The 26,692-nt window shown below is 45.5% G+C and overlaps 1 protein-coding gene across 1 annotated transcript; it reads left to right on the top strand.

Moving 5' to 3' along the window:
- Nucleotides 1-1,706: 1,706 nt before the first annotated feature.
- Nucleotides 1,707-25,293, top strand: LOC119402877 (uncharacterized). The gene is made up of 5 exons (XM_037669922.2): nucleotides 1,707-1,818; nucleotides 11,414-11,604; nucleotides 14,840-14,949; nucleotides 19,216-19,311; nucleotides 25,036-25,293. The coding sequence occupies exons 1-5, from the start codon at nucleotides 1,708-1,710 to the stop codon at nucleotides 25,212-25,214; spliced, it is 687 nt and encodes a 228-aa protein (XP_037525850.1). The 5' UTR covers nucleotide 1,707; the 3' UTR covers nucleotides 25,215-25,293.
- The last annotated feature ends 1,399 nt before the right edge of the window (nucleotides 25,294-26,692 follow it).

The raw sequence follows: 26,692 nt of genomic DNA, 5'->3' as shown, positions 1-26,692 counted from the left end.
TTACGATCGGGGTATGACCACAGCTTTTAGAAACAATTTAAAAGCCCGATTTCGGCTCGTAACGGGTGGCCCAGTGTGCAGTGCGCCAGCGTTCAGCGTGCCTCGTGCAGCGTCCCAGCGTCCCAGTATCCAGCGCCACACTGGTCCAATAATCAGGTAGGCACTGGGACAGTGCCACTGGGTTTTCCGATAGGGAGTTCATTATTTATAGAGCACCTCGGCGACGCAGATATCAAGATCCCCCTTAATTATTGTGCGCGGCCCAAGTAGTACGAGGGAAGCCTCTGAGATCAGTGTTCTTTGCGGATCGTGACGGTCAGCGACGCCATGAAGTGTCGGTGGAGGTGCTAGAAGACGCCGTTGCCCATTCGGTGGGGTGCTCTGGAGTTATGGAGGCGTGTGCTCGGGAGGAGATGCGATACTCCTTACAGAGAACATCGGTCACAATGTTATGCGCATGACATACACGCACCACGAAATGTTTCTGCCACGGTTTGAGCCCTGCTGTCTGGCTAAGGAGCTGTTCCATGTTACCATGAGTACTGTTTAGAGTTCAAAGGAATTTAGCAGTTTGAAGCGATGAGAAATCCGTGGAGCACGGGCTGTCGCTGGATCCAATGTTTCAGGAAGCGGTCCTGCCATCTATAAGGGTGCAACTTGAAAACGACAAGACCACTTCTCGAAACGTTAGCTCCATCAACACCCCATGTTTCACGTATTTTTCATTGCTTCAGTGCTGGCTGACACACTTGTGATTTGTCAAGATGTATTTTTGGGCTAGTTGGTTCATACTTGCAGTAAAAGAGCGGCAGCAACCAGAAGGGGCCAAACGAGGAGAAACGACACGTACAAAGAGCGCCTTGTATACATGTCATTCCTCATCATCTGGTCCCTTGTTTTCGCTGGCACTGCTTTACTGAACAACTGTGATAACTGACTTCTTGATAGAGGAAAGAAATCCCACCAGTGTTAATGTACAGGACTAACACTGCTCTATGAAAACAACAAAAATGATTTTGATGCGGTCAGGAGATTTTCAATTTGACTGGTTTATCACATAGCTGCGATCTGTTGTGCAATATATTTTCATGAAGCTGGCTTCTTCTTTCCATCTAACGAACTTTTGTTATCCTGTTCAAAAGAAACATTTACATTTTGCCTAACGCTAAACGTTAGCAGATTGGTCTCCTGTTCTTGCAGTTTTTGCGTTTCTCGCTTGTTTTCTATTATAATATTTGCGTTCTTCCGCTCACCAGTACATTTGAAGCTTCCTTCGGTAGGCTTAATGTCTTGTAATAAAATGTAGCCATTAGAAGCCTCCGATTTTCGAGAATATCAAGTTATCTTGATATTTCTTGACGCTGAACTATACATATTGTAGTTGTTTTCTGGCAACCAAAGTTCAAGATACAAAGTACAAAAAAGCGAATGGTAGAAGGAGGGCAGATAAAGTTTGAACGTTGAAATAACTTTTGTAATGAAGCAATAAACAACTTCCAGAAGGTGAAAGACCCAAATCTTTAAAAACCCTGACGAGTCATATGAAAAGGGTATTTTTAGCATTTTAACCAATGACGCACGCTGCTGACATGCGTCACGGCAATGTTTCACTATTGCTTATGAATAAAAACTAGCACAAAACTCAACTGCATCTAGAGAGCCAGTTTTATTTATTGCTGCAAACACTGGCCCTTTGGCCAATGTACAATGCGGACAGTACTGTTTTTTATTATTAAATGGCTCCTGTTCTGCACAGTTATGTCGAACCGACGTAGAAATCAGAATTTATGCGGTCATAAGGCAATGGACGGATGGAAGGTAAGCAACAGATTATTCAGTACACCTATCTAGGGGCCGCCATAATGACACACCAAGAAATATTTAGACAACTCTATGGGCGCATTCCGATATGGTGTCTGCATTCATTCAATAATATATATATATATACATATAATATCTGGGGTTTAACGTCCCATAACGACGATATGATTATGAGAGACGCCGTTGTGGAGGGCTCCGGAAATTCCGACCACGTGGGGTTCTTTAACGTGCACATAAATCCAAGTACACGGGCCGCAAACATTTTCGCCTCCATTCAAAATGGAGCCGCCGCGGCCGGGATTTGGTCCCGCGATATGTATATATATATATATATATATATATATATATATATATATATATATATATATATATATATATATATATATATATATATATATATATATATATATATATATATAGATAGATTGATATATATACAGACATCGTGAAGCACTGTTGAGAAACCTCAAGGCTGTTCTTATTTGCGCGAGCATGTGCCACACAACCAATATTCAAGCAGTGATGATGAGTATGTACACATGAGAAGATGAAGCGCATAAATAATGGTCACACTAATTTGCCCCGCGCGCGTGAGCCGTCGGCCCGACCACGGCTGAGGCGGGTAAGGTGCGCTGAAACAATGGCTTGAGATGCGACACTTGAACTATCTGAGAAGCGTGGTAACGATTTCCCGATGAAAGCTTAAGTGATGTGACACGATTGTTCTCTGGAGATATTTGTTTACCAGCAATGTAAAGTTCAAGCTCACACAATCTGGGAGTACGAACAGGTGTCCGAAGTAACAATTCGTCTCCAGCACGGAAAGCGACATCGCGCTGATAGCTGTGATAACGCTGACCGGAGTCTTGTTAACAGTTGTCTGTATTGAGGCGAGCATGTTGTCGACATTTGCGAAGCCTAGAGACGGGTTGTTCCGATATAGTTTTAGAGGTTCTCGTTGGTACATTACAGAAAGAGGCGTCCATGGTAAACGTCGGCGCGGGATTTCCCCCTGCTACCAACCGCCACACAGCGGAGGCCACTGAGTCCCCTTTCTCGATTCCCCTTTCAGCTCGCCACTATAACACCACTAAATACACTTGCTCACAACCTCTTGGCCACACATCTCAAGAACTATCTACTCCCAAAAGGATCTGTGCTAGGCCCGGGATAGAAAAGAGGCAACTAACTTTCCTTATTCACAAATAGATCTTATTCAATCGTAATCGTAAGCGGCATACACACATGCTCTTCGTGCCAACACCAGCTATACAACACTACAACAATGGAACACATTCGGTATGTGCAATGCAGTGCACATAAGGTAAATGTCTACGACAATGACGGGAACACCACAAGAAGATAACATTGTTACCAAGTTAAATGACACCATGTCTCAATATGCTGCGTCCCACTTGGCAATGTTCGTGATATTGCAAATATTGTAGCTTACCTCACGAATCTTGACGCCGGCGTAGGGGCTGGTTGTTCGGGTGAGGGCTTGTACGTTGTTCTTGAGGTCGATGGCAATTTCGTCCATGGGCTATCCTCGGACGTCGCAGCACACTTCTGCGTGCCCTAGCCCTTGATGACCTTTTTTCTAATTTTTCGTGGTATCGAACGAACGGACTCCCAAAGCGGTTCCCTGAAAGGGAGCCAGATCAATGCTCCGTCACACCGCAACTCTCCTCATTCATCTTAACTCTCCTCATTCCTTGCTTATTCCACCACCGATCGTGGCTCCGCGGTCGCTTTTCATAGGCCGCGACTCCGCCCATCCGTGACATCTAAATTCTTGTCACTATTTACGTGAGATATTTCCTTGTTGATCAGCATGTATCCCTCGGGGGATCGTTTTGTCGAGGCGGCGGTTAAGAAATAAACACTTTACCACGCCCGGGGTCCGGTCAGCGTCTGCCGGGACGTCATAGGCGTAGGACCATAGTCAATGTAGAAAGGTGAATATCCGGTAGTTCGTTGGACATAGGTGTTGTATGTAAACGTCTCGAAAGGCAATATTGTTCGTCTGTTTTCGTGGTTTGGTCCTACGTACCCTGATAACATGTCGCTTTGTACCCAATGAAGTCGCTCTATTAAGCTCCTTGTTAAAGAGTGGTAGGCTAATGTCTTATCAACTGTGACAGAAATTTTTAGTAATTCTCAGAAAATTGCGGAAAAAATGCTCTTGACGCGATCACTGAACAGCACGCGAGGTGCACCATGACACAGCACAATGCCTTCCATAAAGAAGGCGGCAACGTCTCCCGCAGAACTAGCGCGTGTAGGAGCGGTCTCTTCATACCGTGTGAGATGATCGACAGCTGTCAGAATCCACCGAGTACCTGCTGGCGTTACGGGAAGTGGCCCGACTAGGTTTATTCTGACAACTGCAAATGGCGTAGTCATTTGCCGTTGACAACGGCAAAAAGCGACATACTTGCACAAAGGTAGAAAGGCCAGGTCAGAAGAGACAGCTTCTAAAGCGTTTTATGTCTTGTGAAAACACAAGCGGCCAGCCCATAGGTCGTCGTGCAGTGCTTCGATAACTTGAGTACGCGAACAGGAAAGTACTGACGCCCACCGATGCCCATCCGTATTGTACGTAAAGCGAGGCAGCACATTGCTTTCTAGCTTGAACTGCCTTAACTGACGAAGCAGTCTGGCATTAGGTGGAGAGAACGTTTCACAGAGGCATCCGATAATGCGGTTCCATTATGAGTCGCCTCGTTGCCACGAAGACTAACTGAGCGCAGCGGTTGGAATTTAGGGACTCAGCACCTGCAAGGTGTCATGACTTGAGTGAAGATGAAGTCTCATGATCACCTGAGGAGCCACGAGGGTTGGTGGTCGGAGATGAACGTGGCAGCGGGCAGCGTAAGAGAGCATCGGCACGTTGATGCTTTTCGCCAGACTTGCACAAAACGTCAAAGTGTACTCTTCCAAACGTAGTATCCAGCGACCGAGGCGTCCAGACAAATTTTTTAGTGAAGACCACTGCCATAAAGGGTGATGAAGGGTAATCACAGTGAAGTGGCGTCCATGAAGATATAGTCGAAATGTTTGTATGGCCCAAACAATAGCGAGACAATCCAGCTCTGTTATCGAGTTGTTCGGTTTCGCAGGAGTTAGTGCGCGACTAGGCTTACGCAACTGCTCTCTCTCGTGAAGTGCCGTTGCGCTGTAGGAGGACAGCAGTGATTTCATGGCCGCTTGCGTCTGTGTGAAGAAAAGGAGGTGCATTTTAGTCGAAGTAACGGAGGCCGCGGTTTGATATTAACGCACGTTTGAGGACTTGGAAAGTACACTCTCAATCATAAGTCCAAATGAATGCCCTTCCCGACGTCAGCAGTTTGTTTAATGACACCGCAATGGTACAAAGCGACTGATGAAGCGGAGGAAGTAAAACGCCAAGCCATGAAAACTTCGCAAGTGTTTTTTTTTATTTGCAGGGCGAGAGAAACTTATCACGGCAGCAGTCTTGTCCTGGTCTTGTCGAACGCCGTCTTTGCTGATAAGGTGGCCCAATACTTTTACGCCTTTGCTGGCGAAGTGGCGCGTTGTTGTATTTAGCTGAATCCCAGCGTTCGAAATGCATTTTGAAATTTCGTCCAAACGCTCAAGTGCTGAGGAAAAGTGGAAGAAAAAATAACTATGTCCTCTAAATAACATGAACAGGTTATCGATTTGATGTCACGTAAACAGTTTCTGTCATGTGCATGAATGTTGCAGGAGCGTTGCATAATCCTAAGCGCGTTACGTTGAACTCATAAAGCCAGCCCGGCGTTGCAAAAGATGATTAACCTTTGCTCGATTCACGGATCGGTAATTGCTAATATCCTGACCGGAGGTTCAGACTGGAGAAATACTCCACGCATTGGAAGGAGTCAAGGGATTCGTCGATTTCTCGCAGAGGATATACGTTTTTACTCGTGATCTTATTATACACTTGGTAATCGACACAAGATAAAACAGAGCCGTATTGTTTTCGGACCAACACCAAAGGAGATGACGAAGAGCAAGACGAAGGCCGGATGAAGTCGCGTTTCAGTATTTCAGCAACGTTGTCATTGATCATTTTCCTTTCAGCTGAAGACACACGATATTGTCGGCGGCGTAAAATGGAGCTGCCATCGGTTTCCATGCGGTGCTTTGCGACAGAAGTGCGGCCAAGAACCTTGAAGTGTACGTCAAACAAAATGCTGTGCTTTCGAAGAAGGTCTAAAAGGTATTCCTTTTGTTCAGCAGTGAGGTGGAGATTTATGACAGCATTTAAAGATGCGGTCACATCTTTATGACCAGTTGAGGCAGACAAAGGTGATTCTGCGGGTAGGGAAACAAGCGAAAAATGTTTGGTGTCGGCAAAGCAACAGCAGTGTGCTGAGGCAGCATCACTGGCGAAGAAGTTGGGTTAGGTGCAGTGACCAACTTTCTACCATAGTTAAGCCGTACAAAGCCAGCTGCGATGGTAGGCCCTGTAGATATACAGCGACCGGATTGCGCGATGAACACGTCACATTTAACGATGCTATTCGAAGCCAGTGCAATATTATTCTCGCCTCCCGCCGAAATACAACAGTCAGCGGCTGTGACGAAACGCATGTGAGCATCGAAATAGATGAAAAATCAGCGTCCCTTATTTGAAGCACTCGCTGACAACAAGATATGAAAGCTTATGCTGAAGAAAGGAAATCTCATCCCCAAGAAGAGCACGTTAGCGCACGAGGGCAGCACGAGCAACTCAGTATGGTGAGCGATTGCTTCATTGAAAATCCGTACTGCAGAAACACTGGAGGGCCGAATAGGAAATGCATCAGCAGAGCGAAGTAGAGAGCCTTCGTATGGCGCCTTGATTTTTGTCAAGAGTGAACACATCTCTGCGCTACTATATTAAAGTGATGTACCTGCGTCCACCAGTGACAGTCCGTACACATTCACCTGTAGTGGTGCGTACAACTCCCTGTAGGGGTGCCTTCTGCTGCAGTTGTGTTATAGAAACAATCAGAGTGTAAGTTTGCGCTAGTTTGGGATGCGAGCTCGAGACTTGCGTGTCCGTAGTGGAAGTCAGTTCTTGGCTCACGGCGCTACGTAGGTCGGCACCAGGGGGCGTCGCTCTGACCTCAAAATGGCACGGCGAAGCTTGTGCATGGAGTTCCTCTACGATGATAGAGCGGAAGAATGGACGCAGCTCTATGTCGTGGCTTGGCCGCAGATCAGACGTCAGGCTGCAAGCGTGTAGTAGGGAGCTCATCGAGGCTTTTACACGCAGTGACAATATCGGCTACTAGGGGGATTTTGCACTACAAGCGATTGAACGCGACAGTCCCGATTCCCTTGAGCAGGTGGCGCACATAGTGATTTTTCGTTAATTAGCTGTTTACGCGGCGCCAGAGAGCAATGACATCTTCTATGTAAGAAGTGCCTGTGTGTTGAACACGCTCAGCGAGATTCTTCTTCGTGATATCTGAGCGCACAGCCGGGTTTTCGAGAATCTAGGGTAGCTTAAGTGTAAAAGACGTCCACTTTGGAAAATCTAACGCACGGTTGAAGAACGATGACTTTAGAGCACCTGTGATGTAAAACGCTACGTGGGTGAGTTTCGCAGGCATTATTCCAGTAATTATGGGCGCTCACTCGGTCGTACTCCTCCAGCCAGTCTTCAACGTCCTCAACACGAAGAACAGAAGATATCAATGAATGTTTCTGAGAACGGGTGCTCTTAGGGGTTTGCGAATAGTGACATTTCATGTCGATTTGAATAGTGCAGCATATCGCCCAAAATATCGAATATCGAATCGAATACCAAACACTTCACTGAACATTCAAATAAAGAACAACGTTAATGTTGTGCTTCATCGTCATGAAAGCTCCGCGGACCCAAAAACCTTCGGGTGCCCGTTGATAGCAGCGTTTTACCTGCGCGCCGCAACGATGTGAGTTCTAACGAGTGGTGTGGAGCGGTAGAGAAACAGCACGAATAAATTTTCCTATGTGAAGCCAATCACCAAGGATATCGGGGGCCAAAGTCGGGACGTTTTACGGCGCTTGCGGTATACGCGACCGAATTACGCAAGAAGTCCGTACTTTCGCCTCGGAAGTGAAGTTGTGGAGGGCTTGACAGTTTTTACAGCGAAAGCTGTTATGAGATCATTTCACCGGCCGTTTTTGGCGCCGTAGTTGTCCGCCGCCGCCGCCGCCGCCGCCGGTGTCCGTAACCAGTATCGCTCGAAATAAGAAAAAAAACTAAATAAGAAACAAATTCCAGGACGGAACGAGGTTCGAACCTGGGTCCTCTGCGTGGGAGCCCAGTATTCAACCTCTGAGCCATACCGGTGCTTGAAACTGCTTTGCTAAAAGGTCCTATACAGGCTTCATGTCGGGAAGGAACCACATTAGCATATGCAATATAGCGTGGTAGAAGAGTAAATAAGCACCAAGCGTAGCACAACGCGAATTCTGTAACCAGGCGCCACACAATGCGAATTGCGCAACGAGCAGGTGGTTGAATGCTTCCAACCCATTACAAAGGACCCTGCCATAATTCTTCATCATCAGGCACAGCATCACCAAAGTGCGCATAATGCCTTACATGGCTTTAGCAGGTACCAACGCTCTCTGTAGAATGACAAAAAATGGCAGAGTGCCTGCTGGCCTACTTCTCAAAAATTACAATTATTTATAGCTTAGTGGGTTCCTCGCAAGTGCACTTGGATTGGTTGCCAAGGAAGCCCATAAGCGCATGATACACTTCCTCTGGTCTCAGTAAAATTACAATGATTTATAGCGTAGTGGGTTCCTCGCAAGGGCACTTGTATTGGTTGCCAAGGAAGCCCCATAAGCGTATGATCCATTTCCTCGGGGTCTCAGTAAAGTTCTTCGCTCCCCCCCCCCGTCTCTTTCCCACGTCAACGTATGTTATACAGCATGACGGGAGAGGGAAATAGCGACCGGGCGTCACCCAATGCAAATTACATAACTGGTGGGCCGTTTAAAGATTCCAACCCATTACAAAGGGCTGAGCCATAATTCTTCATCGTCATCAGTCGTCGCGTGAACAAAGTGCACATAATGCCTTACAGACGTGTAGCTGGTGCCTCGCTTCTCCGCAGAATGACGAATAATGGCTTAGTAGGTGCTTCCAAACTTCACAAAAATTGTGATTTATGGCGTAGTGGGTACCTTTCTAGTGTACTTGTATTGTAGCCCCAAGAGAGCTTAACGGGCTCTAGAAACGCCGCTCTTCCAGCTTTCGCTGTGACTGTGCTGCGGTTTTAGCGCAGGCCTGGCGTTTTTTTTGTCTGTGTTTTAAAGTGAAAGCTGTTATGAGATCTTTTCAGCGGCCGTTTTTGGCGCCGTAGTTGTCCGCCGCCGCCGCCGTTGTCCGTAACCACTATCGTTCGAAATAAGAAAAAAACGAAATAAGAAAAAAATTCCAGGATGGAACGGGGCTCGAACCTGGGCCCTCTGCGTGGGAGACCAGTGTTCTACCTCTGAGCCATGCCGGTGCTTGAAACTGCGTTGCAAAAGACGCTATACAGGCTTCATCTCCGTATGGAACCACATTAACATATGTAATGTAGCGTGGAAGAAGGGTGAAATAACAACCACGCATCACAGAACCCGAATTGTGTAACCAGGCGTCACACAATGCGAATTGAGCAACGAGTGGGCTGTTGCATGCTTCCAACCCATTACAAAGGGCTCTGCAATAATTATTCATCGTCATCAGGCACATCACCAACAAAGTGCGCATAATGCCTTACATGTTTTTAGCGGGTACTACGGCTCTCCGTTGAATGACGAAAAATGGCATGGTGGCTGCTTCCCTACTTCACAGAAATTATGATGATTTATAGCGTAGTGGGTTCCTCGCAAGTGCACTTGCATTGGTTGCCAACGAAGCCCATAAGCCCATGATCCATTTCCTCAGAGTCTCAATAAAGTTCTTTCCCCTCTGTCATTCTCTCTTTCTCACGTCAACGTATGTTATATTGCATGGTGGGAAAGTGAAATAGCGACCGGGCGTCACACAATGCGAATTACGTAAGTGGTGAGTTGTTTAAAGCTTCCAACCCATTACAAAGGGATGAGCCACAATTCTTCATGGTCAACAGTTGTCACGTAAACAAAGTACACATAATGCCTTACAGATGTGTAGCTGGAACCTCGCTTCAGCGCAGAATGACGAATGATGGCGTTGTAGGTGCTTCTAAACTTCACAAATATTGTGATTTATGGCGTAGTGGGTACCTTGCTAGTGTACTTGTATTAATAGCCCAAAGAGAGTTTACAGCGGGCTCTAATAATTCCACGAATGCGGCGTTAAAAAAACCATTCTACTTTAGATGTATCTCTTTCTTTTCTTTATATTCTTCACCGGTGTTCAATAAGTACTTTCCCGAGATTATGGATGTATATATTTAGCTGGCGTTCCTCTCTCTACAAAACTGGGAAATGATGTGACGCATTCGGGCAGTAAAATGCATTTGAAGTAACTTTGACATTGATGATCGCAAAATTGAGCACTAAACACCAGACTTCACAAGGGAATAAAAATTTGTCGTGACGAGCAATCTGCAAACCGATTTGTGCATTTGCGTTACTGGAATGGACTAGCGGTTTTCCTCATCAAACACGCGGTTGAGCTATTCCGGTTGATGTGAACTATGAAACGAGGTGTGCGATTTTCTTTTCACATTTTTAAGGCTGAGTTCGTAATCTTTATGTTACACTTTATGTTACACGTATCATTTCAAGATGTTTAACACTTTGGCTATGGGATACAATGCCACGGATACCAACGTGATGTAAAAAAATTATGATAAGCCGGCAGCTTTTCACTGAGCTGCGAAGAATAAACGGTCATACTCAATTGTGAAATATGGCATGCATTTACTCAAATATTACCTGTTACGTATCGTTGACAAATGGACCGCGATTTACTTAAAATCAGCGTAATAACCTGCGGTGTCAAAAGGCGCGCATATAATCGAATTGGCCGCCCCACCTCGGTGGTCTAGTGGTTATGGCGCTCGACTGCTGACCCGCAGGTCGCGGGATCGAATCCCGGCCGCGGCGGCTGCATTTTCGATGGAGGCGAAAATGTTTGAGGCCCGTGTACTTAGCTTTAGGTGCACGTTAAAGAACCCCAGGTGGTCGAAATTTCCGGAGCCCTCCACTACGGCGTCTTTCATAATCATATCGTGGTTTCGGGACGTAATACCCCAGATATTGTTATTATTATTAATTGGCAGCTCATCGCAGGTCCGATCTTTGAGCTGTTGAGGACTACGCCAATGCAGCCGTTTTTCGCGTGCGCGCTAACAACATCATTCACAAAAAACAGAAACCTAAGGAATTTTCAGTTATTCACAATGTATTGATTTATTGGCACTTCTTTGATTTGACTGTACGGAAAGTTTTGAAAACCCAATTATGTTTTACCCAAATAAATATAACATAAACGCTGGCGTCTCCATACCACAGCTCATGCCCGTTTAAATAACCATCAGCACTTTATTTTGGCGTGCGAGAGTTGGTGTGCGTAGCATTATTGTATGTTCACACGCACATTATGTTCTTTCGACTTCTGCAGTTTTTTGCAGAAAACATGACCTACGTTTTGTGGAAGAGGAACTACCATGTCTCCGGTGGACTCAACAACACAATGTGTGTGAAGGCTCCATTTCAACCGACCCTATATAGACAAACTCACAAAATACAGAAGACTTTCACCTACCGAAATATGAGCTCAACACACAAGCTTCCTAATGGGGCTTCGTACTGGTAAGAGAAGAGGTCTATTCTTCGAGCGATCCACTTGACAACCTGCGTTCAAAACAACTATGAAATCTCCTTCCGTCATCAAGAAGTTCTTACTCTTTAATCACGGTTACTTTTGTATGTATAGATGGGAGGCGGGCTTTAAAGTTAACTGTGCCGGTAGGAATGATGCATTTGATTGTTCACATATTTTTTTTTTTTGGTATGCCTAGATGAAGCTCGACAAATACTAACACCGGTCCCTGACATCTCAAAAAGCCATTATTTGGCTGACACCCAGCGAATTTGCTGTAAAGTGTGGGGATCGGGAAAGCAATGGTCATTTGGGAATGTCGTTGCCGAATTCGGAGTGTACACGGCCGAATATCCGGCATCGGTAATTCACACACGCAATTCAGACGTCGAGTTTGTGGGTGTTCTATAGGTGTTTAAGAACCTATAGGTGTGGAAAAAATACACCGCCAGTTATGATACTCCCTGTTTTATTATTAAAATAAAGGATTTGATCCCGGGTTTTGATTTCGGCAGTAAAACGAAGTGAGAGTATTTAGAAAGGCAGCAGCTTACTTCTCAGCGATGCTAATGCCTCTGCTTCGGAGGCGCGAATTGCGAGGTGCGGTCAGCTATAAAGTGAACCTTTGTATTCGAGCGTCGTAGACGCGTATTCTCTGCGCGGGCACCTCATTCTGCATCACCAGCAGATGAAGCACTTCGCCAATTGCGTTGCTCTTTAGTGAGTAAGAAGACGCTGAGAAAATTTTGTATTATGTTTAAGAGAACATTATGAGTAACGTTGCTGGTGGGGACAGTGCGTTGTGTGGCGCTTTGCACTGATGCATGGGCTCATTCAACAGCACTTGACGCAGACAGACTTCCGCTCATGCGCAGCTTTTTTTTTCAATTATAGTGTCGGCGGACGCGCTCACCTCATACATTCCCGCTAAAGCCAACAGCGAGAGAACCCTGGCGAGCGTGTGCTGTCAGTGCCTGACTTTATGCACCATTGTGAGGAACAGGACGATACCATTTCCTTGCAAGTGACCTTCAAACGACTAAAACAATTATGATACATCTGTCATTCAATTTCACCGGAATCACATCGTCTACTGCTGCAATGACGACTATGAAATGCCGCCTCTTCTAATCATGGTGTCTTAAGTATAAGAGAGACGTCGACGAGTCCAAACAAAACGATTATGACGTTTAGGGTTTCTGCACGGACGCCTTCATCGCAATAAATACACCCACAGAGCTCGGTCGTTTAAATGCGCTTGAGTAATTGCCCCAAATCTCTTGCGCAGATCGCGTTGTGATTTCTGTCGTTACGAATAACTGTGTTTGAAGTAGTCTGTACGATAACCAATTGCAGATGCTGCCAAGATACTGTCATGTTTTCTGTTGCGATGATTCTTGCGTTGTCGCAAACAATTATTTTGTCATTCATGACGGCGTGTTCTGCAAAGCCTTGTTGCGGACGCTGTTTTCTTTTACGTCAAGGGCGTGCTGCTGCAGACCTTTCTTGTAGTTTCCTACAAGAAACGTCAGACTGTCGACTTCAGTGGTCATGGTGTCTCCACAAGTACGCCGCAGCATCTTTGGTGAACTACATAATTTACTCGTTGCAGGAAACCTTGGTAAATTCCACTCGCGCAAACAAACCTGTTCATTTACAATTAGTTAAGGATTTATCTGCACGCTCAGCCAGAATTAACTTTTTCGACTCATCTAAAAATGACAACAGGTCCCATTTGAGTGTGTCGTCTACGACACTTCGCGAAATGTTTCATTCGCGTCAGATTTTCCTGACATATGCTTCTTTGGCAATAATAGCGGTGCCTACTGATTACGCGACGCGCTCTGTCTTCACGTGTGCAATGCTGTATAGACGTGCCATTGGGGTTATACATTTTCCTCTGTATGGCCTGCTTACAAAGTATTCGGCGAGTTATTCACCAAGCATAGACTTATCAATTTATTACGTGGTATCGATGCAATCCTCGGTTCCGGTACCACTCAGAACAAGCGGACGACTTTTTACCCTTAAAGCCAAAAGACACGTGGATCGAGCAGAAGATTACCGTGACTGGCACTTCCTTCCTCTCTACAGGACGTTTCCGTGGTCCTGTTCTACTTCATTCGACATTAAAATGCTAATGTTTTGACGTTCCTCCAGTTATACGAGCAGCAACGGACGTTACGTGCGGACGCCATGCTTACATCATCGGCGCCTTCTACCAGCGAGTACGCCTGTGATGCAATCGCACGTGAATTACGCTCGTTTTCCTGGTCGCGTTCGTTTCACGCCGCCACCAAGTAACTAGCAGGATCGCTTCAATGCGCGACAGTGTGACAAGATACCCAAGCTAGTTATGAGTCACAGATTTCGATGATGGTGGCCAAGCCGGCGTTATAGGCAATAATCTGGCATCAGGCAGTGTTATTGGGCGTTCCAAGGTTCGCTGGTCAGATGCGTATTTGAATGCGCCGTTTTTCGATAATTGATCCTCCCTTGATCGTGATTAACCTACGCGAGGTAATAACTCAGCAGTACCACGTTGTGCCTGTGTATCTATTAGGGAAGAGCAAGTGTCACCCCTCCTGCCCTCACCCCCCTCCACCCTTAGTGTGTAAGTCCAAAATGAAAGGAGTTTCCTAATTATTAGAAAAAATGAACATTAAGCAAGAACGTGCTCCTCACAACCAAAATTAGAACTAACGACTTGGTTTTGGTTTACAGCACTTGGGAGGGAATGTAAACAGCTGTTCGTATGCAGCATAAGGGTCCCGGACCTTAATTAGCGTAAAAGCCTGCGTGGCTGTAAACCTGCACCTTAAGCAATGGCTGTACCAGTACGATTGCCTAAAGGTATGGGGCAGATAAAAAATCAGAAAACTGGGCGAGTGGGTATGAATTCATCATTACTGGAGCATGCGCACTGACGACCGAGACAAAAAGGGAAGAACACGACTGAAGCGCTCACTTTCAACTGAACTTTGAACTCAAGTTCTTCCGTATTTGTTCATTAAACGTTAGTTGAAATTGAGCGCTTGTGTCGCCTTCTTCTCTATTTGTCTCCGTCGCCACTGCGCGCTCTCCACTAACGATGTAGGGGCAGACTCGGTACCTTATTAGATGGTCGAGAGGAAGTGCAACTTGAGCGCAGTTGTAAATAACTGCTGATTTGCACAGGTGAATATTGAAGTGCGAATCGTTCAAAATAGCGTATTTCGTTTTCAGGCCCATTGCGAAAATTCTTCTTCAGTTCCGGAGTACAACTCCTTACCTATCAAGGCCGCCGCAAAGAAGGCGGAACGACTACAACTATGTTAATTCGACAATATTAATGTGTAAGTAGATATTGAATTTCAGCCATATTCATTCTTTACATATTTTTGCTCCTGGGTTTTAAATTTGGCGTGCCTTGCTCTCTTCCTTGTGTCTCTGGCGACGCGTTGTGACTCTTGTTAAATAACAGGTGGAATATATTTGATCATATGAAAAGGCGACTGGTTATCGAGTATTACTCAAAATTAGTCATGCGAACCGCAAGCTCACCTTAGGGGATAGTCATAATGAAACAGCGCAATATCTCGACAATTCCTTAGGCTTAATCCAATCCGCCATGTTATGTTGGGCGCCAATATCAAACCTGTCGCTTATCGCAGCCTTATAGGTGGCAGCTACTGTTTTCTGTTTGTTTTTATCTTCGTTGTTCGATGACTTCCCAATGCTTCGTGCGCTGTTCAGGCAACGAGGGAGTCATGACAATGCCGGGAACACGGTTACCCTATGTTTATTCGAATTTATAATTTACTTCAGAAAGCAGGGAGGCGTACCGACGCGAACTTGTTCCGTGAACAAAAGCAGTACTGTTCTCTGGCTCAAAAATCACCGGCGTGAATCCGCTTTTCAACCTCAGTTCTTATTTGTCCATGCAATATAGTTGCTCGCCTGCAACATAAGCTATACTCGCAGAACCATATAACGATATATGCATTTTAAAAGAGACGGCCGACGTCGTACACATGCGAGATAGCATGCTTGATCAACATAAGCTTGTCTGTGTTACAGATCGACGAAAGCAATGGATTACATATACAGACGTGCGTAGGCAGTGCCACACACACTGCTGCGCGCGTCCGTAGTAAATCAGTGCCGCCACGCTGGACTCGATCGGCGCAAAGATTCCAACAGGCATCTCTTTGCAAGCTTCACAAAGCAGTGTGCGCCGAAGTACATAGTCCACATGCCGCGCCTATCCTTCGTGTACACCCCTTATCCCTCCCCGCTTATTTTTCTTCTGATTTCTTGGGTCAGTGTACGCTGCAAATATGGAGCAAGGAATTACGCAGCCGTACAGAAGATGGGGCTGTTTGTTTAGTAGATCTCTAGTTACTGTATATGCTAGCGTTTGGTTGCAGAGTTGCGCGTCTTAGACTTACTGTATATGCAACCTTTAGGTAGCAGAATTGCGCATCTGTCTTCTAAACGCCGCTAGCAGCCATGCATTGCAGACAAGCTTACGCTCGGGCCAATTTTTGTATTTCTCGACGCGGCCGCTGCAGCGAAATTAATTAACACTAGACATCGACAGTCAATGCTTATCGCCGCTCTCCGACAAGCCAGCCATGTTAATCAGCGACACGGTAGGCATGTCGCCGGAAAAAAACGAAGTGCGACTTCACCGCATGCTAGCCAGACCTATGCGCAACTCTGCTACCTAAAGGTAGCATATAGAGTAACTCTAGCGCATCTGTCTTCTGTACGCCGCTAGCAACCATGCATTGCGCAGAAGCTGACGCTGGAGCCACTTTTTGTGTTTCTCGACGCCGCCGCTGCAGCGAACTGAATAAACACTATTCATCGACAGTATTTATTTATGGCCGGTCTTCAGCACTCCAGACATGTCACTCGGTGACATGACAGGCATGTCTCCGCAAAAACGGAGTGCGACTTCACCGCATAGCTGTTGTTGCGATCCAGACCTATGCGCAACTCTGCTACCTAAACATAGCATATACAGTAACTCAAGGTAGATAATCGCACTCATCGTTCCGCTGATCGCGGCGCCTCGCATGCTCTTCGCAATAGCGGGTGGTTATGCACGCCTCCGTGGCATGCTGACGCAAAGAGCGCAATGTTTTAAAAAGATATGTCAGTGAACGCACACGTACAGCGTTCAAGAAAAGCAGAACGGCAATACTAAATCCGCGCGATAGATTACGACCAGGAAACATTATAAACAACCTGTGCGCAGTAAAAGAGCATTACTCGGGCCGCTCTCTTTCTATACAGTTCAAACGCGTTTTCGTTTGTCTTGCGGCGCACCGCTCATGCACATGTGCATGCCTTGTTTATTTCGAAAAAACTACGACACACGCTACTGCGGAGAGTGTATATATACTTGTGGCTAAAAATATGCACCGAGGAAAGCAGACCAGCTTTGAGCAGGTCGCGCAGAAGCAACGTGGTGTCGATATCTAACGAGTGTGTATGACGCGTGCATAAAATCGCAGTGGAAAATGCAATGGAGATTTATTGTAGTGCACGGTTATCTAGAATATAGACACATGCCTCCTCTGAAACGAACACTTTTCTTAAAAACCTACCTCAGATCGAAAGCGCACGCAACCAGAGAACAGTAGTTCGGCTTCGCGAAGCGGTGAGCCTCTTACAACTGCCATCCGGATGAGTTTGCGCGCGGAGCTCCAATATTGAGTTCTCGACAATTTGTGGCAGCACAGTGAGGTCCGCTGACCTTTCGACACTGGATGACTAGAGAAAAGCCGCAATTTCTTGGTCCGAAAGCTTGTCCAACGACTGCGGCTTTCCAGTATTTGAAGGCACACCAATGGTTTATTGAGTGTCCACGGTGGCACTACGGAGATGACGCAGGTGCAAAGTCTGAATGAATCATACGCCTATGTGTAGTGAGGCAGCGTGACTACGTGTAGCTTGGTCGTTCTGTAGCGAAGGCAAGGAATGTAGTGCACGTGTGGTCAGCGGTGGGAGGTGGACTCGAAGAGGATCAAACGTCGCGTGATCATGTGTAGGATAGACGCAAGACTCCTCTAGGCTGCCAGAGGTTGAAGAGGTGGCAGGCCTAGGCATGTTCTGCGTACTCGTCAGCCCAGGTGAGCTGAACCTTATATACCCCACAGAGAATGCCTCGTGCAACTGTAGAAAATTTTCTCAGAGGGGCTCCTCTTACTTCTTTTCGAGCACGGAAAACGTCTACAAAACTAACTAGTGTGGTCCTTAGCGCAGTGACATGCTTCGACCAAGACTGCTGCAGTCATTGACGACACCCAAAATATCGGCAGCGCGTGACAGCAGGAATCACTGCTTCATCAGCGAAGATTCGGCACCGCGTCATTGATTTCTTAGTAAATATTAACTAGGCGCATTTTGCTTTTGAAGGTAGCAGGCACTGACGGCGCAAGTAGTTTTATTATAATGTGCCTTGCTGCACATTATTAATATGCCTTGTTGTAGGCATGGCCGCAGTTATGGATGCCTTGCTCCAAATGCCTATATGCATATACCGTCCGCGTACGCACTGAGTTTCAAAGTGTCATAGTGATCAGCTTCAAAGCCAATTAGCGTTATTTTGAAAAGTATGGGGCTGAGGACGGCACTTTGTGGAAATCCACTGCTTAATTGGCGCCGGCCCTACGCGCCGTCAGACGTCAACGTAAATATGGTACGCCCACTCAGATAGATGACTGTCCACTCGTGAAGTCGGTTTCCAATGCCAATTACTTCAAGCGCATCAAGATAGTCTCATAAAGGACGTGATCATAGATGGCTTTCATATCCAAGAAAACTGTGCCTCCTAATCTGCTACATTGTCGTTTCTCTTTCTACCGACGAAACTAGGCCTAGAACTCAGTTTTTTTTTTATGATCGACTGCTGCACAAGTCATTAATACACTCTGGCAAGCTGTCATTGTTCTCCAGCAGCCATTCCAACCTTGTCAGCACATTGAATTCGATAAACTTCCCGATGCAATTGGCTAGGAAAGTGTGCCTAAAAGATGAATGCTCGTGTGAACACTTGCCTGGCTTCAGTAAGACCACTATGCGCAGCCATCCGAGACTTTCGCTCTGTCCCACGTAGAATTATACAACGACAAAAGAGCTTGCTGCGCTTCCTGGCTGAGGCGGCAGAACGGGGGTAGACCATGTCATCAGGCGCTCGCACGGACGAACGCCACGAGGCAGAAACTGCAGCGTGGAATTCGCGCATTTTGAACGGTAAGTCGAGGCGATCATCGCAAGATGCTGTTGCGGCGCAATATGAAAACGCTTATATGAAAGCGCGGAGAACGTCCGCGGGTGAGCAGGACGTGCATAATTCGCAATAATCGTCTGCAACGTGTACTTCAGTCCGGCCTTGCTTTAGAGCAACAGCTCTGAAAGAAAACTGTTGCGTAGGCGTCTGAAGGCTCGCTACAATTTGCAGTGGTCGAGATAGCCTTTCCTTGGATACAGAGAATAAAAAAATATCCGACTTTCCAAGGCCCGCAGTTATAGCACTACATTAGTTTAATTACCATAAACTTGCAGTTTGGTATAAATTTTTAATATTTTTCTGTACATTATTCCTGCAGCTTGGTTTGGGTACTACCTTCCACCACCGTCATGGCTATTTATGTACTGTGACAAGGACTGCGCTGTTGTAAAGGTACTGCCTAAAGAAGTTTATGGTGCGTTGACGTCAAATTTCTTTGTTTAACCTGCTTACATAGATAAATAAATAGCTAAATGTTCTGTTTCTTAAGGTTACGCAGAATACGTGGTCCTGATGTCATTGGAATTTCTGCAATTATTAGAGCGCATAACATCGGTATTGACATTCAGTAAAATACCTCGAGATTGCACGTACAATACAAACACTGACTGTAATAAAACTGTAAAGGTACATGCAGAAGTTGCGTAGTTCCGCATAGGTAAGTTTCGCACCAGGGTTCCGGTTGGTAGCCGCTTTGCGCGAACTTCTTTAGTTCACCACCTCGTCTGGTGGTGCAAACTTGAGGTAGGGTCCATGGCTACTTTCTGGTTGCTTTGATTTTCTATTTTGCGCATGCACATTTTTCTAATTATTCGCAGATACAGTAGCAAGGATGCTTAAAGATGACCCATGGTTCCGACTTTCCCAGTTTTTTTTGCGTCTCGGGCTGGTCGATGCGCGCGTATCTTACCCCGTTCACAAGCTGGTGCGAGTCGAGGCCCCCCTACTCAGTGCCCAACTACAAAAACGGGGTCAAAACGTTATGCTCCTGTAGCGGACTATTAATGCTGCTCGCCATCTTGCTTACGCTACGCTCTAGTTTTTAATGCCGATGCACAGCGCATGTTATCATTTGAACATCACAAAAACAGATCCACAACAAAACGGAGCTCAATTTTTACCTTCGGCAGCAGTCCTCTACTCAGGCCGGACAAGTGTTCTAATAACACTAACAATGAGCTTCTGTCTACGGCTTGAAAAGAAATACTGCTTCGGTGTTTAACGTTTCGGCGGAGTTCATTGCTATAATGTTCTAAAATCAGTCTAGTAAGAACGCCTATTTCTTAGACAAGCCATCTGCTGGAGCCACTTTTCATTTATTTAATAAATACTGTTTACATGTGACGTGAGGACCATATGAGAAGAAAGAAAATTACATAAAATTATAGGAATATAAATAATGATTATATAAATATAAGAGGAAAGAAGAAACTGCCTAAATTCTGCTCCATTCTTTCATACGTCAATGCATATATAAGCCCAAGGCAACCATACATCACATGCGCACATCACTATAGCTCTAAACCAAAATGTGTAACAAGAATGATAAAGTATTATATACGCGAAGACATGAAATCGTATTCGGATGGGTGGAGGGACAAAGAAGTAAAGAAGAAGTGAGAAGGACAAAGAAGTGCGTTTGCGCTTTAAGATTAACCTCAGGAATATGTACCAATTCGACCCCAATAGAGTTTTATTTCAGCGACCAGAATCGAAGCCAGCAGGGAACGCAAGCCGTGGCTTCACGCGCCACAGCCAATCGGCGTGTATATTTTAAATGCGAAGCATTTCTTAGCGAACCTTTGGCATTTTGAGCGTTTCTATCTACGTATCTATCTATCTATCTATCTATCTCTCTATCTATCTATCTAGCCGCCTACGTCTGGATGCTCTCATGATCGCCTCTTTAACCTAATTGGCATGGAACAGTAAATGGGAATTGACGAATATGATTGTCGGGTCATGACATGAATAATGTGAAAATCCTGTCGCATACGTCGTCAAACCCTTTCCACTAGACACGTGTGGCACATACCCGTTTGCCACGGGCCGCGGTGTACGGGTATACGCCACAGGTGATTGACATTTTATATCTACCCAGGAACGGTGAGAACAGACATTGGTAACTTAAATGCGAGAGCGTTAAGAAAAACTAACATCGGCAGCGTTTTTGACGAATGGAAAGAATGAAAATTAGGATCCCAGCAGGAATCGAACCCAAGCATTCTGCGTGGCAATAAGGTATTCTACCACTGAGCCACTCGAGGTTTACAAACTGGTTTGGAAAAACAGCCTTCGCAAGTGTAATATCGGTGCAACGTCAATTGCGTTTGTGGTGCTTGCTATCTAATTTTACAAGAAAGCAATGAGTACTACATGATACTCCTACGATGTGTATTCCTACAATACAGGCGTCATATCAGATTAACGTCTGTGGTTCCAGTGTTGACGCCGCTTTTATAGCAGCCTAATAAACATTACATTTGTATTCCTCTGATTCAGCAAGCTATATTGAAGCATTGCTCGACCCCGGAGGAATACATTAACGAAAGTTACATATGATATCCACATCACCGCACCTTAATGTGCACTTCGTCCGCCAGAATGACGTAGTGTCCTTTTCATTTCTTACGAGGCTGAGCGATGGCCTCATGCTGACCGAGGATGATGCCAGATTGATTGACAGCCGCTTCGTAGACAAGGCAACGTAGGCTACATACGCCCAGGTAGTCTACGAATACGACAAGCGCCATCCACTGATGTTGGTCTACGTAGCACTATCTAGGCCTACCAGCCTCGACAGCCTATACCTCAGCAACGCGAAGGGTGTCTTCAGGTTCCGACATATCGCCGGTTCTATCAACTCACAATTTGTCGACGAAATGACCGAGGCATCCACGAATTCCAACAGCTCTACTATATCACATACTTCACTACACATGGACCCCTCGGCACCGCAATCACGACCGGATCCGATAACAAGTCATGACCAGCTGCTGGTGCTCACTGATCACGGTGATGATGCCCTTGTTCAAGAACTGTCAAGAACTTCTTCCACACATGCACACGGTTTCGTGGAACGTGCATGCATTGTGCATCATAAAGGACAAGTATAAGCTCTACATATCAGCTTACCGCTTCTAGTGTTGATAATACCCATGTTGCCGTTGGCAGCGTTACCCAACCGTAAACAACTGGTTATATGACACATATTCGGCTCTTCAACATATATGTGTGCGTATAAAAATTTATACTCATATTTAGCGTCATTTTGTGGCGTGTCGCTCAGTAAAAAAAATTACGCCACAGTCACCTTCCCGCCGCATGCTTCGCATAACATCGACTCCCGCTGTACGTGGGATCTGCCGAATTTTCTTCTTTTGAGGTCGCGCGTTGTCCAGTTTTGTTCCCCGCCCAAAGGAGGGCGCTACAGGGTCTTTGGATAACGCGAGCGCAGGAGTCCGAGAGTGGCTTGCCTTCTGCGCGTGCGCTTGGCTGCTGGCAAATTTCTTGTGTCCCTATATATAAAACTCTCTAGTGTTTGGCCGGAGTCGGGATGTGCATCTCCGACTTGTACTTTGACACACAGGGCGTGGTCGACCATGCTCGCGCGCTTGTCTCTTGAGGGAGAGTTTTGTACTTGTGTTTTTACAGCGAAGTTTGCGTTGAAGCTATAGACCGCAGGAAGGTCACTTTGCTCGCTGCAACAGCCGCGTTTGCGAAAGAAGTGAGCTGCTAGCTAGAAGAGCCAAAGTAGGGGCTAGTTGAAGTAACAGCTGTTACAGTTCGCGCTCGTCCTGTGCATGCCTGTGCGTTTTTGTTTTTTTTTTCGTGCGTCGTTCTTTGTGCTTGAGCAGCGCACTGCACGTGTAGAGCTGTGATAGTTGTTAGTTCGCACTCGATTGTGTCTTTTTTTGCGTCCTTTCTGCTTGAGCAGCGCGCAGCAAGTTTTTAGGTGCTTACCGTTCTTTATGTGGCATTCCAATTTCTTGCTATCGCACTCAGTGCTTCGCCCTGAGGGCGAAACTGACTTTCTTATTTGGCAAGAAATTTGGCGTTTAGTTTTTGAAATTTGGGCTAGCTTAACTATTTTAAGCTTGTACTCGGGCTCCATTTCAAATCCACCTAACGGCAGCCCTGGTTGTATCCTGCATGGTTGTGCACAGCATTTGCATCGGGACGATATTTCATCAATTCCTGGCGGTCTAAACGGCTCACCTGCGCGAGCATAGGCGTGCGCAGCGTTCTCCAATAGGGTGGACCAAGCCTCACCATAGCGCATTTGTCTCCTCCCCCATTTGTCGTGTCCGAACGAAAACGAGTTTTGCAATGGATGGTAAAATGAAAATGAAGCATGAATCATAGAGCAGTGACGTTTCTCACAAAGGCCTCGCATTGCTTCCCTGCTTTCCGGGGTAGAGTTGCGAAGCAAACAGACCTTGGAAAACAACATCAGGTGTCCTTGGTAGCCATTATTTGTCCAAGTACATGCGTAGGCATAACTCTGTGCATTAAAAAATGACGTGAATGGTCCGACAGAGTAAAGCATGTGGAAGAATTGGCGCCCTCCTTTAGAATATATGCGGCGGTGTCGCCACCCCCGCTGTGCCTTCGGGCGCACGTCTACGTGCTCCAGGCTTGTAGTAGTAGTAGTGGTAGTAGTAGTAGTAGTAGTAGTAGTAATTGTTTTTGTATTAGTGGAACAAATACTGTTGCGCAGATTTCATCAAAGTGAATACCAATGTCAACTACATGCTTTGCATTTTGTCTTTGTAGAAAACGTGGGAGCGCTTGTTTCTATAGAAACCTTTTTACACATCTTGATCACTGCTCTATATAAATAGTTCTTGCAAACGTGTACTAAATTCCAAGCGAAGAAAACCTTAGCCTTTAAAATATTCTGTATACATACGTGGCAGTGCGTAGGTAAGTTTCGTAGATATAAAAAACCTTTCAATATTCGTTAAATATACAGGTGTTTTGATATTCAAAGTTAAAAAAATTCGTTCGTATGTGTTATTTTATCAGTAAACATTTGTATGCATCTCTGTGTCACGCATAATGTTTTGTTAAACCAAGAGAGAATACAGAACTGAGGAAACGATGGATACAGACAGTGTTGTTCTTGTAGGTTTCGGCGAAATTACCTGGCCCGGACATCAGGCGCTCTTTTACGGGCTCGACTGTCGACGAAAAGAATTCGCTCCAGTGGGCCAGTGGTTAGGGTGCTCAACTTGTGGCCCCAGATTCATGAGTTCAAACTCAGCCGCGGTGGTAGCGTTTCAATAGGAGTGAAATATTAGTGGCCCGTGTACCGCACGATGTCAGTGCACGTTAAATAATTTCAGGTGGTCGAAATAAAGCGGCACTCTGGATTACACCGTGCTTCAAGATTATGCGGTTCTGACACTTAAGACACTGGAAATTATTATTATTACTTTAACGTGAATGATCCTGGCATTTTAATGATAAGGCATTCTAATGATAAGGCATTCATTGAAAATGTGGGGAGGGAGAAGGCATGTGCAGATGAGTAGCCACAGTTTTGGAAAGTCATTTACTACATTGACCTTCTAGTGGTCACATGGTTCTTTATTGCTTACTTTACATGCCTGAATGGATAAGCATGGAAAGACTGCGAGTACGCAATAAAATATAAAGAACTATGGGATTCGGCTTCCACATTGAGTCAATATGCACGTACAATATATTTGTAGTCTCAGGCTCGTAGACTTTATTAATACATAATGATATGAAAGTAGCATGTCATTTTGCAGAAATTCAACTTATTTTTTGTTTGTATTGCCTTATCTCGGGAATTCACACTTTTGAATTAGGCGTAAATATACTTGCTGCGAATTATTTGCAACCAAGCGTTGGCCAAATACTTTGTAGGACTGCAACAATTTGCGCTCTGGCATAAGTAAAGCTGGTGACCATTCATACTTCAGTGAGATCATCACCTAGTGTGCGTTTCGATAGTATGCACAAAATCGATTCGCTTTGCTGTTTTGATTTGCGGAACTCAAAATAAAACAACATAGGACAATGATTTCACATTACGTAGACACAGAAGACTACAAGACCACTGAGGATTTTTAATGATTCTAACCGCTCTCTTTGGCGAATTCATACGCAGATGAGGACAGCTCCAGGAGCCAAAAGCATAAGTGTGAGCAATGGGTTCGAGTCGCCGCAAAGAACAATAAAGCCATAAAGAAATCGGCACGTTGGAGAAGGTGCGAAAGCTTTTACGACACCGTGTGCGGCACAGAAATCTCAGAACAGGTCTACAATCCCAAATTGTGCGGTTGGTGATTGTGAAGGTATTTCCTGCAAAGACTGACCGTTTCATTGTGCATTATTGTTTTTTCATGAAGTAGTAAATGGTGTCAGCAAAACCACAAAACCAAAACAGTCGTTGCCTATATCATTTTATTCTTGCGGTTGCTTTGAACAAGATGGCAATGCGTAAAGGCAAATGTCCCTAGATATTACGTCCCGCTCATTCTGGAACAAAAGGGGGCAAATATCTTCAAGATATACAAAATCTAACGAATCATGATTTAATGAAGTGTAGGTATAGTGTAGGAAAGGGGACGTCAAGGACCTGAAAAATTACAGGCCCATAAGCTTACTGTCCGTTGTCTACAAGCTATTTACAAAAGTAATTGCTAACAGAATTAATACGACATTAGAGTTCAATCAACCAAGGGACCAGGCAGGATTTCGTACAGGATTCTCAACAATAGACCATATTCATACTATCAATCAGGTGATAGAGAAATGCGCGGAATACAACCAACCCCTATACATAGCCTTCATAGATTACGAGAAGGCATTTGATTCGGTGGAGACATCAGCAGTCATGCAGGCACTGCGGAATCAAGGCATCGACGAAGCCTATATAAACACAATGGAAGAAATCTACAGCGGATCCACAGCCACTATAGTCCTCCATAAAGAAAGCGACAGAATCCCAATAAAGAAGGGCGTACGGCAGGGAGACACAGATCTTCCAATGTTATTCACCGCGTGTTTTAAAGGAGGTTTTCAGGGCCTAGATTGGGAAGAGTTAGGGATAAGAGTTAATGGAGAGTATCTCAGTAACCTACGATTCGCTGACGACATTGCATTGATGAGTACGCGGGAGACGAATTGCAGCTCATAGTACTGAACTGGATACGGAAGTAGAAGAGTAGGTCTGAAAATTAATAGGCATAAAACTACAAGTAATGTGGAACAATCTTGGCAGAGAACATCGCTTTGCGATAGGTGGCGAGGACACTGGAAGTTGTAAAGGAGTACGTTACTTAGGACAGGTAGTAACCGCGGAGCGAACCATGAGAGTGGAAATAAACTAGAAGAATAAGATGGGTTGGGGCTCATTCGGGAAGCATTATCAAATCATGACTGGTATCTACCACTATCCCTCAAGAAGAAGTTATAAACAGCTGCATCTTACCGGTACTTGCCTACGGAGCAGAAACCTGAGACTTACAAAGAGGGTTCAACTTAAATGAGGACGACGCAGCGAGCGATGGAAAGGAAAATGATAGGTGTAACCTTAAAGAGACAGGAAGAGAGCAGAGAGGGTTAGGGAACAAACGGGGGTTAAGGACATCATAGTTGAAATCAAAGAAGAAATGGATATGGGCCGGGCACGTAGCACGTCGGCAGGATAACCGGTGGTCATTAAGGGTAACTGACTGGATTCCAAGAGATGGCAAACGCGTGAGGGGGAGACAGAAATTAGGTGGGTAGATGAGATTAAGAAGTTTGCAGGTATACGTGGC

This window comes from Rhipicephalus sanguineus, chromosome 8 (assembly GCF_013339695.2).
Source record: "Rhipicephalus sanguineus isolate Rsan-2018 chromosome 8, BIME_Rsan_1.4, whole genome shotgun sequence".
Lineage (NCBI taxonomy): Eukaryota > Metazoa > Arthropoda > Arachnida > Ixodida > Ixodidae > Rhipicephalus > Rhipicephalus sanguineus.
This window is presented reverse-complemented; position numbering and strand designations above follow the sequence as displayed.

Excerpts from the sequence above, each read along its gene's own strand:
- LOC119402877 (XM_037669922.2), top strand. The coding sequence starts at position 1,708 with ATGCGGACAGTACTGTTTTTTATTATTAAATGGCTCCTGTTCTGCACA. Across the intron at positions 1,819-11,413 it reads AGGCAATGGACGGATGGAAG|TTTTTTGCAGAAAACATGAC; the intron begins GTAAGCAACAGA and ends CGACTTCTGCAG. Across the intron at positions 14,950-19,215 it reads TAATTCGACAATATTAATGT|CTTGGTTTGGGTACTACCTT; the intron begins GTAAGTAGATAT and ends TTATTCCTGCAG.